The following is a 14,827-nucleotide window of genomic DNA, read 5'->3' on the forward strand; positions in this document are numbered from 1 at the left end:
CGGGGTGAAGCCCATCGGGGGGGGGGGGGGGGTAAATCACCTTGGAAGCCATATTGAAATCTAGCATCACGAAACAATCACTGACCTCAGGGAGGCCAGTCAAAGAAAACACTGCGGCAGCCATCAAAGGCGCTCAGTCAGTGAAATCCTAGGAAGATCGGGCTGGTCCCGTGTTTGAGACTCTTAAATGAGGCTCCACGGACTTTATTTGCATATTGAAATCTAGAGCACAGACTGAGGATTACAGGCGAGACCCTTACCGTCTGCACCACGAAGGTGATAATCGTCGCCAGCACAAAGTTCTGTGTCCCCAGATCGATGACGCAGAACAGGAGGGTGTCGAAGAGGAGCAGCACCAGCTCGTTACTGTAGAAGAGCGTCCGGCTGAAGTGGAACCGATCATCTGCAATGGAAAGATGTCACATAGGATGATGATGGGAGTGCGGATCCAGGAGCGACGCACAGACAAGGAAACAAGTGGGGGGTCCGGAGCGTTAATGAGACTTTGTGTTTTGTTCTCAATGCAGTTTGTCACCTCTGAGCCAACTTCTGTTACACTACAACTCCCAACAGGATGCTGGGAGTTGTGGCCTGACATTTCCCTCGGCAGTTTCCCAGATTCCTGGATCTTGGAGCAGAGGATGGATTGAATAGGACGAGACTTACTATTCAGGATTCTGGGAAAGCTGGGTGACAACCTGTAAGGAAATGAAGTATCAGCTGCATGGGTTGTCAGCGTCCTCTCACCGGCATATAATATGGATTTGTCGATCGGCTGCTGGAACTCGACGTCCAGGACACTCTCCAGGAACAGCTTGTCCTTCACCAAGTAATCCATGTCCTTGTAGACCTGCGGGATCATATACGGGGGAAATACAAGGTCAACCCCCCCCAACAGCACAGACCTAGCACTTCTCACAGCAGAGGGTTTGTTACAATGTCTCGGTCTCACTTCCAGGCTGTAGTTTACACCAGATACATTGTAACAAACCCAAAGCTGATGATAATGTTGGGTTTGGATGAGTTTTCACCCTGTGGTTGTAACCAGAAAGGTTTCCGTTCCTCGCAGCAAGCGGAGATCTAGGAAACCTTGAACAAACAAATTGTAAATACACTTTTTTGAGCAGAGTCCCCCAAGCGTTACCGTAGATCCCGGGACCCCAGAGTCCCCCAAGCGTTACCGTAGATCCCGGGACCCCAGAGTCCCCCAAGCGTTACCGTAGATCCCGGGACCCCAGAGTCCCCCAAGCGTTACCGTAGATCCCGGGACCCCAGAGTCCCCCAAGCGTTACCGTAGATCCCGGGACCCCAGAGTCCACCAAGCGTTACCGTAGATCCCGGGACCCCAGAGTCCCCCAAGCGTTACCGTAGATCCCGGGACGCCAGAGTTCACCAAGCGTTACCGTAGATCCCGGGACCCCAGAGTCCCCCAAGCGTTACCGTAGATCCCGGGACCCCAGAGTCCACCAAGCGTTACCGTAGATCCCGCGACCCCAGAGTCCCCCAAGCGTTACCGTAGATCCCGGGACGCCAGAGTTCACCAAGCGTTACCGTAGATCCCGGGACCCCAGAGTCCACCAAGCGTTACCGTAGATCCCGGGACCCCAGAGTCCCCCAAGCGTTACCGTAGATCCCGGGACCCCAGAGTCCCCCAAGCGTTACCGTAGATCCCGGGACCCCAGAGTCCCCCAAGCGTTACCGTAGATCCCGGGACCCCAGAGTCCCCCAAGCGTTACCGTAGATCCCGGGACCCCAGAGTCCCTCAAGCGTTACCGTAGATCCCGGGACCCCAGAGTCCACCAAGCGTTACCGTAGATCCCGGGACCCCAGAGTCCACCAAGCGTTACCGTAGATCCCGGGACCCCAGAGTCCCCCAAGCGTAACCGTAGATCCCGGGACCCCAGAGTCCCCCAAGCGTTACCGTAGATCCCGGGACCCCAGAGTCCCCCAAGCGTTACCGTAGATCCCGGGACCCCAGAGTCCCCCAAGCGTTACCGTAGATCCCGGGACCCCAGAGTCCCCCAAGCGTTACCGTAGATCCCGGGACCCCAGAGTCCCCCAAGCGTTACCGTAGATCCCGGGACCCCAGAGTCCCCCAAGCGTTACCGTAGATCCCGGGACCCCAGAGTCCCCCAAGCGTTACCGTAGATCCCGGGACCCCAGAGTCCCCCAAGCGTTACCGTAGATCCCGGGACCCCAGAGTCCCCCAAGCGTTACCGTAGATCCCGGGACCCCAGAGTCCACCAAGCGTTACCGTAGATCCCGGGACCCCAGAGTCCACCAAGCGTTACCGTAGATCCCGGGACCCCAGAGTCCACCAAGCGTTACCGTAGATCCCGGGACCCCCCCCAATAATATGTGACCTCCTTAACACCATACATAGAAATTTAAAAGAATTCCCTCACGTGCTCCAGGAAGCAGGACAGGAAGCGGTTAATGGTGTAATACGTTTTTATCCTTTGCTGTAACACTGGGTTCTTTTCGTTTCCTCCTTTTGGGCCCCTGGGAGCCTAAAACAAGAGCAGATTCAGCATCGGGAGCCCTGAACACTGTACCCCCATACAAGCACAACACCCCAGCCCCCCCTCATCATGCTGCTCACATAATGGGACCCCCATAGTTTGTGTCCACGAACAGTGAGGTCTCCATTACCTCAATAAGCGGCTGCATGATCTTCTCATACTGCTCCCGCACCCGCTCGCTCAGCAGCACCTCAAACGTCTGCACCTCCGAGCCGGGCTCCAACCCCCGCAGGGGACACAAGTTTTCCTGCAACAGACAGAAAAAGTCACAATCTGATTGGTCGATAAAGATTCCGGCCTCTAGAAGATTACACGCACCTCCTCTTTCCGCAGGTGATCCAGCATGGCCTCCATACTGACGTCCGCCTGTCCGTGCACCGACCGTCCATGGATATAATATCCATAACACTTGTGAGTCAGGATGAAAACCGACACCTGCCGCAAATATCACAGTATACAACATGTATCCAGAGAGCGCCCCCTAGTGGTGTCTGCAGACAGGATCTCATCATATATCTCTGTATACAGGGAGCTCCCTCTAGTGGTGGCTGCAGACAGGATCTCATCAAGTATCTCTGTATACAGGGAGCTCCCCCTAGTGGTGGCTGCAGACAGAATCTTATCATGTATCTCTGTATACAGGGAGCTTCCCCCTAGTGGTGGCTGCAGACAGGATCTTATCATGTATCTCTGTATACAGGAAGCTCCCCCTAGTGGTGGCTGCAGACAGGATGTTATCATGTATCTCTGTATACAGGGAGCTCCCCCTAGTGGTGGCTGCAGACAGGATCTTATCATGTATCTCTGTATACAGGGAGCTCCCCCTAGTGGTGGCTGCAGACAGGATCTTATCATCTATCTCTCTATACAGGGAGCTCCCCCTAGTGGTGGCTGCAGACAGGATCTTATGATTCAAGCACAGAGTGACTAATAATGGACTCACGTTGCTGAGAGAACACAAATCCACAAATTGTTTGATTTTGTCTTCAAAGAATCTCTCAAAAATAAAAATGAAGAACAGAACCTGAAATACAGAGAGATGTATTGACCCTTTCTGTACTGGTGTACATTATCCCAACATCAAATCCCACAATGCAATTCTCACTGACCTGTACGATCCCAACAGCCAACCACATGGAGGCGGACATGCCAAACCTCAGGATAATGCTCATTGGGGCCTGATAGCCTCCAGTTGATGGGTGCAGGTCCAGGTTTAGGTCCTTAGTGGCAATGTTTTTGAGGCCCACAACCTTAAAAACGAGAAAAAAAAGTGATAATTTTTCAGTATATGTTCCTTGCTTGTTAAATAACAAAAAAAAAAATCAGCGATAAACGTGCAGACAGGAGGCGGCCATGCCTGACTGTGCTGGAGTCAGTGTCTACATGGTATCTGAACTCTGATTGGTCTAGAGGTGGTAGGGTACATGATAAGCTCCTCCCATTCTTAAAGCTATATACCATCTAAATTAAACTTTTTTTTTTTTTTTTTTTACCTCTAGTAGGAGCAGAACTAAGAAGAGCTGCAGCAGAGGACTGAGCTTCCGGTGAGCCTGGATCTCATTCCACTCATTGGCCACCAAAATGGTCCTCCAGAAGCTGACATTGGACTTTCCTGGAAAATGAAGTAGTGAGAAAGCGCTTGCACTCTTTTTACCTAATTCTCACCTTATGAGTCCAGTGGGCGGTCCTAATAATTAACTGTAATTAAAAAGAAACGCCCACTGGACTCCTAAGCCATAAATAATAGAGGATATGACATAAACAACATGTTATAATCAATTTGGTCCACATCGGGCAACATGTAAACCGGAAACCATGATAAGCGGGACAGGTTCACTTTATATGATAAAAAAAAATGTAAACACAAAGGTCCGCGGAATGATGGACAGACCTGGCACATTAGATGGAGTTTTATCCTTTGGTTTTTCCCAGTCGATCAAGAAAATGTTGTATGTGAGCTGTGAGACGAGCAAATGGATAAGCTCCAGCGCCTGGGGAGAAACGGGGCGAGAATCAGCCGAGAGGACGGAGTGAGAGCCATTACCCTACACAACAACGAGCAATATGCCCCGATACCTTCAGAGAAAACGCCACCGATAAGTAGATGATGAAATCTGTCTCCACCTGCCCCCCAGAGGGAGGCAAAGTCACAGTGACCACCGACGTCTGACCCTGCAAAAAGTGAAGAGCAACAAAGAACAGGCAGTATTATAGCAGTTATATTCTTGTACATAGGGGGCAGTATTATAGTAGTTATATTCTTGTACATAGGGGCAGTATTATAGTAGTTATATTCTTGTACATACCAGTATTATAGTAGTTATATTCTTGTACATAGGGGGCAGTATTATAGTAGTTATATTCTTGTACATAGGGGCAGTATTATAGTAGTTATATTCTTGTATATAGGGGGCAGTATTATAGTAGTTATATTCTTGTACATAGGGGGCAGTATTATAGTAGTTATATTCTTGCACATAGGGGCAGTATTATAGTAGTTATATTCTTGTACATAGGGGCAGTATTATAGTAGATATATTCCTGTACATAGGGGGCAGTATTATAGTAGTTATATTCTTGTACATAGGGGCAGTATTATAGTAGTTATATTCTTGTACATAGGGAGCAGTATTATAGTAGTTATATTCTTGTACATAGGAGCAGTATTATAGTAGTTATATTCTTGTACATAGGAGCAGTATTATAGTAGTTATATTCTTATACATAGGGGCAGTATTATAGTAGATATATTCCTGTACATAGGGGGCAGTATTATAGTAGTTATATTCTTGTACATAGGAGCAGTATTATAGTAGTTATATTCTTATACATAGGGGCAGTATTATAGTAGATATATTCCTGTACATAGGGGGCAGTATTATAGTAGTTATATTCTTGTACATAGGGAGCAGTATTATAGTAGTTATAAACTTGTACATAGGAGCAGTATTATAGTAGTTATATTCTTGTACATAGGAGCAGTATTATAGTAGTTATATTCTTGTACATAGGAGCAGTATTATAGTAGTTATATTCTTGTACATAGGAGCAGTATTATAGCAGTTATATTCTTGTACATAGGAGCAGTATTATAGTAGTTATATTCTTGTATATAGGGAGCAGTATTATAGTAGTTATATTCTTGTACATAGGAGCAGTATAGTAGTTATATTCTTGTACATAGGAGCAGTATTATAGTAGTTATATTCTTATACATAGGGGCAGTATTATAGTAGATATATTCCTGTACATAGGGGGCAGTATTATAGTAGTTATATTCTTGTACATAGGGAGCAGTATTATAGTAGTTATAAACTTGTACATAGGAGCAGTATTATAGTAGTTATATTCTTGTACATAGGAGCAGTATTATAGTAGTTATATTCTTGTACATAGGAGCAGTATTATAGTAGTTATATTCTTGTACATAGGAGCAGTATTATAGCAGTTATATTCTTGTACATAGGAGCAGTATTATAGTAGTTATATTCTTGTACATAGGAGCAGTATTATAGCAGTTATATTCTTGTACATAGGAGCAGTATTATAGTAGTTATATTCTTGTATATAGGGAGCAGTATTATAGTAGTTATATTCTTGTACATAGGAGCAGTATTATAGTAGTTATATTCTTGTACATAGGAGTAGTATTATAGTAGTTATATTCTTGTACATAGGAGCAGTATTATAGTAGTTATATTCTTGTACATAGGAGCAGTATTATAGCAGTTATATTCTTGTACATAGGAGCAGTATTATAGTAGTTATATTCTTGTATATAGGGAGCAGTATTATAGTAGTTATATTCTTGTACATAGGAGCAGTATAGTAGTTATATTCTTGTACATAGGAGCAGTATTATAGTAGTTATATTCTTGTACATAGGAGCAGTATTATAGTAGTTATATTCTTGTACATAGGAGCAGTATTATAGTAGTTATATTCTTGTACATAGGGGCAGTATTATAGCAGTTATATTCTTGTACATAGGAGCAATATTATAGTAGTTATATTCTTGTACATAGGAGGCAGTATTATAGTAGTTATATTCTTGTACGTAGGGGGCAGTATTATAGTAGTTATATTCTTGTACGTAGGGGGCAGTATTATAGTAGTTATATTCTTGTACATTGGGGGCAGTATTATAGTAGTTATATTCTTGTACATAGGGGCAGTATTATAGTAGTTATATTCTTGTACATAGGGGCAGTATTATAGTAGTTATATTCTTGTACATAGGAGCAGTATTATAGTAGTTATATTCTTGTACATAGGAGCAATATTATAGTAGTTATATTCTTGTACATAGGAGGCAGTATTATAGTAGTTATATTCTTGTACATAGGGGGCAGTATTATAGTAGTTATATTCTTGTACGTAGGGGGCAGTATTATAGTAGTTATATTCTTGTACATTGGGGGCAGTATTATAGTAGTTATATTCTTCTACATATAGGGGCAGTATTATAGTAGTTATATTCTTGTACATAGGGGGCAGTATTATAGTAGTTATATTCTTGTACATAGGGGGCAGTATTATAGTAGATACAGTCATATGTAAAAGTTTGGGCACCCCTATTAATGTTAACCTTTTTTCTTTATAACAATTTTGGTTTTTGCAACAGCTATTTCAGTTTCATATATCTAATAACTGATGGACTCAGTTATATTTCTGGATTCAAATGAGGTTTATTGTACTAACAGAAAATGTGCAATCTGCATTTAAACAAAATTTGACCGGTGCAAAAGTATGGGCACCCTTATCGTTTTCTTGATTTGAACACTCCTAACTACTTTTTACTGACTTCCTGAAGCACTAAATTGGTTTTGTAACCTCATTGAGCTTTGAACTTCATAGCCAGGTGTATCAAATCATGAGAAAAGGTATTTAAAGTGGCCACTTGCAAGTAGTTCTCCTATTTGATTCTCCTATGAAGAGTGGCATCATGGGCTCCTCAAAACAACTCTCAAATGATCTGAAAACAAAGATTATTCAACATAGCTTTTCAGGGGAAGGATACAAAAAGTTGTCTCAGAGATTTAACCAGTTAGTTTCCACTGTGAGGAACATAGTAAGGAAATGGAAGAACACAGGTACAGTTCTTGTTAAGCCCAGAAGTGGCAGGCCAAGAAAAATATCAGAAAGGCAGAGAAGAAGAATGGTGAGAACAGTCAAGGACAATCCACAGACCACCTCCAAAGACCTGCAGCATCATCTTGCTGCAGATGGTGTCACTGTGCATCGGTCAACAATACAGCGCATGCATAACACCTTTTTGTATGACCAAACAACTCAATCTTTGTTTCATCAGTCCACAGGACCTTCTTCCAAAATGTAACTGGCTTGTCCAAATGTGCTTTTGCAGACCTCAGGCGACTCTGTTTGTGGCGTGCTTGCAGAAACGGCTTCTTTCACATCACTCTCCCATACAGCTTCTCCTTGTGCAAAGTGCGCTGTATTGTTGACCGATGCACAGTGACACCATCTGCAGCAAGATGATGCTGCCGGTCTTTGGAGGTGGTCTGTGGATTGTCCTTGACTGTTCTCACCATTCTTCTTCTCTGCCTTTCTGATATTTTTCTTGGCTTGCCACTTCTGGGCTTAACAAGAACTGTACCTGTGTTCTTCCATTTCCTTACTATGTTCTCACAGTGGAAACTGACAGGTTAAATCTCTGAGACAACTTTTTGTATCCTTCCCCTGAAAAGCTATGTTGAATAATCTTTGTTTTCAGATCATTTGAGAGTTGTTTTGAGGAGCCCATGATGCCACTCTTCATAGGAGAATCAAATAGGAGAACTACTTGCAAGTGGCCACTTTAAATACGTTTTCTCATGATTTGATACACCTGGCTATGAAGTTCAAAGCTCAATGAGGTTACAAAACCAATTTAGTGCTTCAGGAAGTCAGTAAAAAGTAGTTAGGAGTGTTGAAATCAAGAAAATGATAAGGGTGCCCATACTTTTGCACCGGTCAAATTTTGTTTAAATGCAGATTGCACATTTTCTGTTAGTACAATAAACCTCATTTGAATCCAGAAATATAACTGAGCCCATCAGTTATTAGATATATGAAACTGAAATAGCTGTTGCAAAAACCAAAATTGTTATAAAGAAAAAAGGTTAACATTAATAGGGGTGCCCAAACTTTTACATATGACTGTATATTCCTGTACATAGGGGGCAGTATTATAGTAGTTATATTCTTGTACATAGGAGCAGTATTATAGTAGTTATATTCTTGTACATAGGAGCAGTATTATAGTAGTTATATTCTTGTATATAGGGAGCAGTATTATAGTAGTTATATTCTTGTATATAGGGAGCAGTATTATAGTAGATATATTCTTGTATATAGGGAGCAGTATTATAGTAGATATATTCTTGTACATAGGAGCAGTATTATAGTAGTTATATTCTTGTACATAGGAGCAGTATTATAGTAGTTATATTCTTGTACATAGGGGGCAGTATTATAGTAGTTATATTCTTGTACATAGGGGCAGTATTATAGTAGTTATATTCTTGTACATAGGGGCAGTATTATAGTAGTTATATTCTTGTACATAGGAGCAGTATTATAGTAGTTATATTCTTGTATATAGGGAGCAGTATTATAGTAGTTATATTCTTGTATATAGGGAGCAGTATTATAGTAGTTATATTCTTGTATATAGGGAGCAGTATTATAGTAGATATATTCTTGTATATAGGGAGCAGTATTATAGTAGATATATTCTTGTACATAGGAGCAGTATTATAGTAGTTATATTCTTGTACATAGGAGCAGTATTATAGTAGTTATATTCTTGTATATAGGGAGCAGTATTATAGTAGTTATATTCTTGTATATAGGGAGCAGTATTATAGTAGATATATTCTTGTATATAGGGAGCAGTATTATAGTAGATATATTCTTGTACATAGGAGCAGTATTATAGTAGTTATATTCTTGTACATAGGAGCAGTATTATAGTAGTTATATTCTTGTACATAGGGGGCAGTATTATAGTAGTTATATTCTTGTATATAGGGAGCAGTATTATAGTAGATATATTCCTGTACATAGGGCCAGTATTATAGTAGATATATTCCTGTACATAGGGGGCAGTATTATAGTAGTTTATATTCTTGTACATAGGGGGCAGTATTATAGTAGTTATATTCTTGTATATAGGGAGTATTATAGTAGATATATTCCTGTACATAGGGGCAGTATTATAGTAGTTATATTCTTGTACATAGGAGCAGTATTATAGTAGTTATATTCTTGTACATAGGGGGCAGTATTATAGTAGTTATATTCTTGTACATAGGGGCAGTATTATAGTAGTTATATTCCTGTACATAGGAGCAGTATTATAGTAGTTATATTATTGTACATAGGAGCAGTATTATAGTAGATATATTCTTGTACATAGGAGCAGTATTATAGTAGTTATATTCTTGTACATAGGAGCAGTATTATAGTAGTTATATTCTTGTACATAGGGGGCAGTAGTATAGTAGTTATATTCTTGTATATAGGGAGCAGTATTATAGTAGATATATTCCTGTACATAGGGGCAGTATTATAGTAGATATATTCCTGTACATAGGGGGCAGTATTATAGTAGTTATATTCTTGTACATAGGAGCAGTATTATAGTAGTTATATTCTTGTACATAGGGGCAGTATTATAGTAGTTATATTCTTGTATATAGGGAGTATTATAGTAGATATATTCCTGTACATAGGGGCAGTATTATAGTAGTTATATTCTTGTACATAGGAGCAGTATTATAGTAGTTATATTCTTGTATATAGGGAGCAGTATTATAGTAGATATATTCCTGTACATAGGGGCAGTATTATAGTAGTTATATTCCTGTACATAGGGGGCAGTATTATAGTAGTTATATTCTTGTATATATGGAGCAGTATTATAGTAGATATATTCCTGTACATAGGGGCAGTATTATAGTAGTTATATTCCTGTACATAGGGGGCAGTATTATAGTAGTTATATTCTTGTACATAGGAGCAGTATTATAGTAGTTATATTCTTGTACATAGGAGCAGTATTATAGTAGTTATATTCTTGTACATAGGGAGCAGTATTATAGTAGTTATATTCTTGTATATAGGGAGCAGTATTATAGTAGTTATATTCTTGTACATAGGAGCAGTATTATAGTAGTTATATTCTTGTACATAGGGAGTAGTATTATAGTAGTTATATTCTTGTATATAGGGAGCAGTATTATAGTAGTTATATTCTTGTACATAGGGCCACAATACCCAACACAATACACAACACCACAATAGCTGTAGCTTTGGAATCCGCTGCCCCACTTACACATACCAAAACTCGCAAAATCAACAGACAGCCCTGGCACACCAGCCTGACCAAAGAGCTGAGGCGAGCTTCCAGGGCTGCTGAGCGCAGATGGAAAAGATCCCACTCCAACGAGCACTTCATCGCATTCAAACAGTCCCTCACTACTTTCAAGACCACACTCGCCACAGCTAAACAAACCTACTTCTCATCTCTCATATCCTCCCTGTCTCACAACCCTAAACAGTTATTCAACACCTTCAATTCTCTCCTCCGCCCCCCAGCACCTCCTCCCTCCCCACTCATCTCAGCTGAAGACTTTGCCTCATTTTTCAAGCAGAAGATTGATAACATCAGAGACAGTTTTGGTCAACAACCCCCAGAGCCCTTCCTCCCAACTTCCCAGCCCTCCACCTTCAAAACCAACTTCTCCACCATTACAGAAGATCGACTCTCCACTCTACTCTCAAGATCACATCTCACCACCTGTGCACTCGACCCGATCCCATCCCACTTCATACCAAACCTCACCACAGTCTTCATCCCAACCCTAACCCATCTCTTCAACCTATCACTAACAACTGGTGTTTTCCCCTCAAGCTTTAAACATGCCTCCATCACACCTATCCTCAAAAAGCCCTCTCTTGATCCATCCTCTGTATCTAGCTATCGCCTTATATCACTTCTCCCCTACGCCTCCAAGCTCCTGGAACAACACGTCTACCTTGAACTGTCCTCCCATCTCTCTTCTTGCTCCCTCTTCGACCGCTTACAATCTGGCTTCCGGTCACACCACTCCACTGAAACAGCCCTTACTAAGGTCACCAATGACCTACTAGCCGCCAAGAGCAAGCGACACTACTCTGTCCTCCTCCTCCTGGACCTGTCGGCTGCCTTTGACACAGTGGACCATTCCCTATTATTACAGACCCTCTCATCCCTCGGCATCACAGACTTGGCCCTCTCCTGGATCTCATCATACCTAACAGACCGGACATTCAGCGTCTCCCACTCACACACCACCTCCTCACCTCGCCCCCTATCTGTCGGAGTCCCACAAGGTTCAAGGGCCAGTCACACTAAGAGATATCGCTAGCAATATCGCTATAACTAGTGACGTTATAGCGATATTGCTAGCGATATCTCTGTGTCTGATACTTACCTACGACCGGCTCCCCCGCTGGTTATCGCTGATCGCGCGAGAACGTTCAGGACTGTTTCTCGTCGTCAGCTTCCTGTGGCGCTTCCTGCTGTGAGGACGAGCGACGCGTGGAGCCGGGCGGGAGGACGCAGGATCGCCTGGTGTGACAGGTAAGTAACGACCCCCGTCCCCAGCGATGTCGCTAGTGAGATCTGCCTGTGTGGCAGCTCACTAGCGACCACTTAGCGATGTACCAGCGATCCTGACCGCGTCATATCGCTGGTCGGGATCGCTGGTACATCGCTAAGTGTGACAGTACCTTCAGTCCTTGGGCCCCTGCTGTTCTCTATTTACACCTTTGGCCTGGGACAGCTCATAGAATCTCATGGCTTTCAGTATCATCTTTATGCTGATGACACACAGATCTACATCTCTGGACCAGATATCACCTCCCTACTAACCAGAATCCCTCAATGTCTGTCCACTATTTCATCCTTCTTCTCCGCTAGATTTCTGAAACTTAACATGGACAAAACAGAATTCATCATCTTTCCCCCATCTCACGTGACCCCCCCTACGAACCTATCAATTACAGTAAATGGCTGCCCACTCTCTCCAGTCCCATAAGCTCGCTGCCTCGGAGTAATCCTTGACGCTGATCTCTCCTTCAAACCACATATCCAAACCCTTTCCACTTCCTGCCGACTTCAACTCAAAAATATTTCACGAATCCGTTCATTCCTCACCCAAGAATCTGCAAAAACCCTAGTCCATGCCCTCATCATCTCTCGCCTTGACTACTGCAACCTCCTGCTCTGTGGCCTCCCCTCTAACACTCCCGCACCCCTCCAATCTATTCTAAACTCTGCTGCCCGACTAATCGACCTGTCCCCCCGCTATTCCCCAGCTTCTCCCCTCTGTCAATCCCTTCACTGGCTCCCCATTGCCCAGAGACTCCAGTACAAAACCCTAACCATGACATACAAAGCCATCCACAACCTGTCTCCTCCATACATCTGTGACCTCGTCTCCCGGTACTTTCCTGCACGCAACCTCCGATCCTCACAAGATCTCCTTCTCTACTCCCCTCTTATCTCCTCTTCCCACAATCGCATACAAGATTTCTCTCGCGCATCACCCCTACTCTGGAACTCTCTACCACAACATATCAGACTCTCACCTACCATCGAAACCTTCAAAAAGAGCCTGAAGACCCACCTCTTCCGACAAGCCTATAACCTGCAGTAACCACCGATCCACCAAACCGCTGCACGACCAGCTCTACCCTCACCTACTGTATTATCACCCATCCCTTGTAGATTGTGAGCCCTCGCGGGCAGGGTCCTCTCTCCTCCTGTACCAGTTATGACTTGTATTGTTTAAGATTATTGTACTTTTATTATGTATACCCCCCTCACATGTAAAGCGCCATGGAATAAATGGCGCTATAACAATAAATAATAATAATAATAGGGCCAGTATTATAGTAGTTATATTCTTATACATAAGGAGCAGTATTATAGTAGATATATTCTTGTACATAGGAGCAGTATTATAGTAGTTATATTCTTGTACATAGGAGCAGTATTATAGTAGTTATATTCTTGTACATAGGAGCAGTATTATAGTAGTTATATTCTTGTACATAGGAGCAGTATTATAGTAGTTATATTCTTGTATACAGGGGGCAGTATTATAGTAGTTATATTCTTGTACATAGGAGCAGTATTATAGTAGATATATTCTTGTACATAGGGGGCAGTATTATAGTAGTTATATTCTTGTACATAGGAGCAGTATTATAGTAGTTATATTCTTGTACATAGGAGCAGTATTATAGTAGTTATATTCTTGTATATAGGGGGCAGTATTATAGTAGTTATATTCTTGTACATAGGAGCAGTATTATAGTAGATATATTCTTGTACATAGGGGCAGTATTATAGTAGTTATATTCTTGTACATGGGGGGCAGTATTACAGTAGATATATTCTTGTATATAGGAGCAGTATTATAGTAGTTATATTCTTGTATATAGGGGGCAGTATTATAGTAGTTATATTCTTGTACATAGGAGCAGTATTATAGTAGATATATTCTTGTACATAGGGGGCAGTATTATAGTAGTTATATTCTTGTACATGGGGGGCAGTATTACAGTAGATATATTCTTGTATATAGGAGCAGTATTATAGTAGTTATATTCTTGTATACAGGGGGCAGTATTATAGTAGTTATATTCTTGTACATAGGAGCAGTATTATAGTAGATATATTCTTGTACATAGGGGGCAGTATTATAGTAGTTATATTCTTGTACATAGGAGCAGTATTATAGTAGTTATATTCTTGTACATAGGAGCAGTATTATAGTAGTTATATTCTTGTATATAGGGGGCAGTATTATAGTAGTTATATTCTTGTACATAGGAGCAGTATTATAGTAGATATATTCTTGTACATAGGGGCAGTATTATAGTAGTTATATTCTTGTACATAGGGGCAGTATTATAGTAGATATATTCTTGTATATAGGAGCAGTATTATAGTAGTTATATTCTTGTATATAGGGGGGCAGTATTATAGTAGTTATATTCTTGTATATAGGGGCGGTATTATAGTAGTTATATTCTTGTATATAGGGGGCAGTATTATAGTAGTTATATTCTTGTACATAGGGGGCAGTATTATAGTAGTTATATTCTTGTACATAGGGGGCAGTATTATAGTAGTTATATTCATGTACATAGGGGGCAGTATTATAGTAGATATATTCTTGTATATAGGGGGCAGTATTATAGTAGTTATATTCTTGTACATAGGAGCAGTATTATAGTAGTTATATTCT

At 41.7% G+C, this 14,827-nt stretch overlaps 1 protein-coding gene across 3 annotated transcripts in view; it reads right to left on the reverse strand.

Moving 5' to 3' along the window:
- Window positions 1-14,827, reverse strand: part of LOC141058710 (meckelin-like) — a 30,285-nt gene that overhangs the window by 1,254 nt on the left and 14,204 nt on the right. For all 3 annotated transcript variants that reach the window (XM_073554905.1, XM_073554904.1, XM_073554906.1), the window contains 10 exons: window positions 4,599-4,694; window positions 4,414-4,513; window positions 4,016-4,134; window positions 3,632-3,772; window positions 3,466-3,546; window positions 2,841-2,957; window positions 2,653-2,769; window positions 2,406-2,510; window positions 748-850; window positions 261-403 (listed from right to left, as the gene is read on the reverse strand). In XM_073554905.1, the coding sequence (XP_073411006.1) occupies window positions 261-403; window positions 748-850; window positions 2,406-2,510; window positions 2,653-2,769; window positions 2,841-2,957; window positions 3,466-3,546; window positions 3,632-3,772; window positions 4,016-4,134; window positions 4,414-4,513; window positions 4,599-4,694 (1,122 nt within the window). The remainder of the gene's footprint in view (window positions 1-260; window positions 404-747; window positions 851-2,405; window positions 2,511-2,652; window positions 2,770-2,840; window positions 2,958-3,465; window positions 3,547-3,631; window positions 3,773-4,015; window positions 4,135-4,413; window positions 4,514-4,598; window positions 4,695-14,827) is intronic.

Source organism: Dendrobates tinctorius, unplaced genomic scaffold, assembly GCF_039654945.1.
Source record: "Dendrobates tinctorius isolate UK_male_01 unplaced genomic scaffold, ASM3965494v1 ptg000214l, whole genome shotgun sequence".
Classification (NCBI taxonomy): Eukaryota; Metazoa; Chordata; class Amphibia; order Anura; family Dendrobatidae; genus Dendrobates; species Dendrobates tinctorius.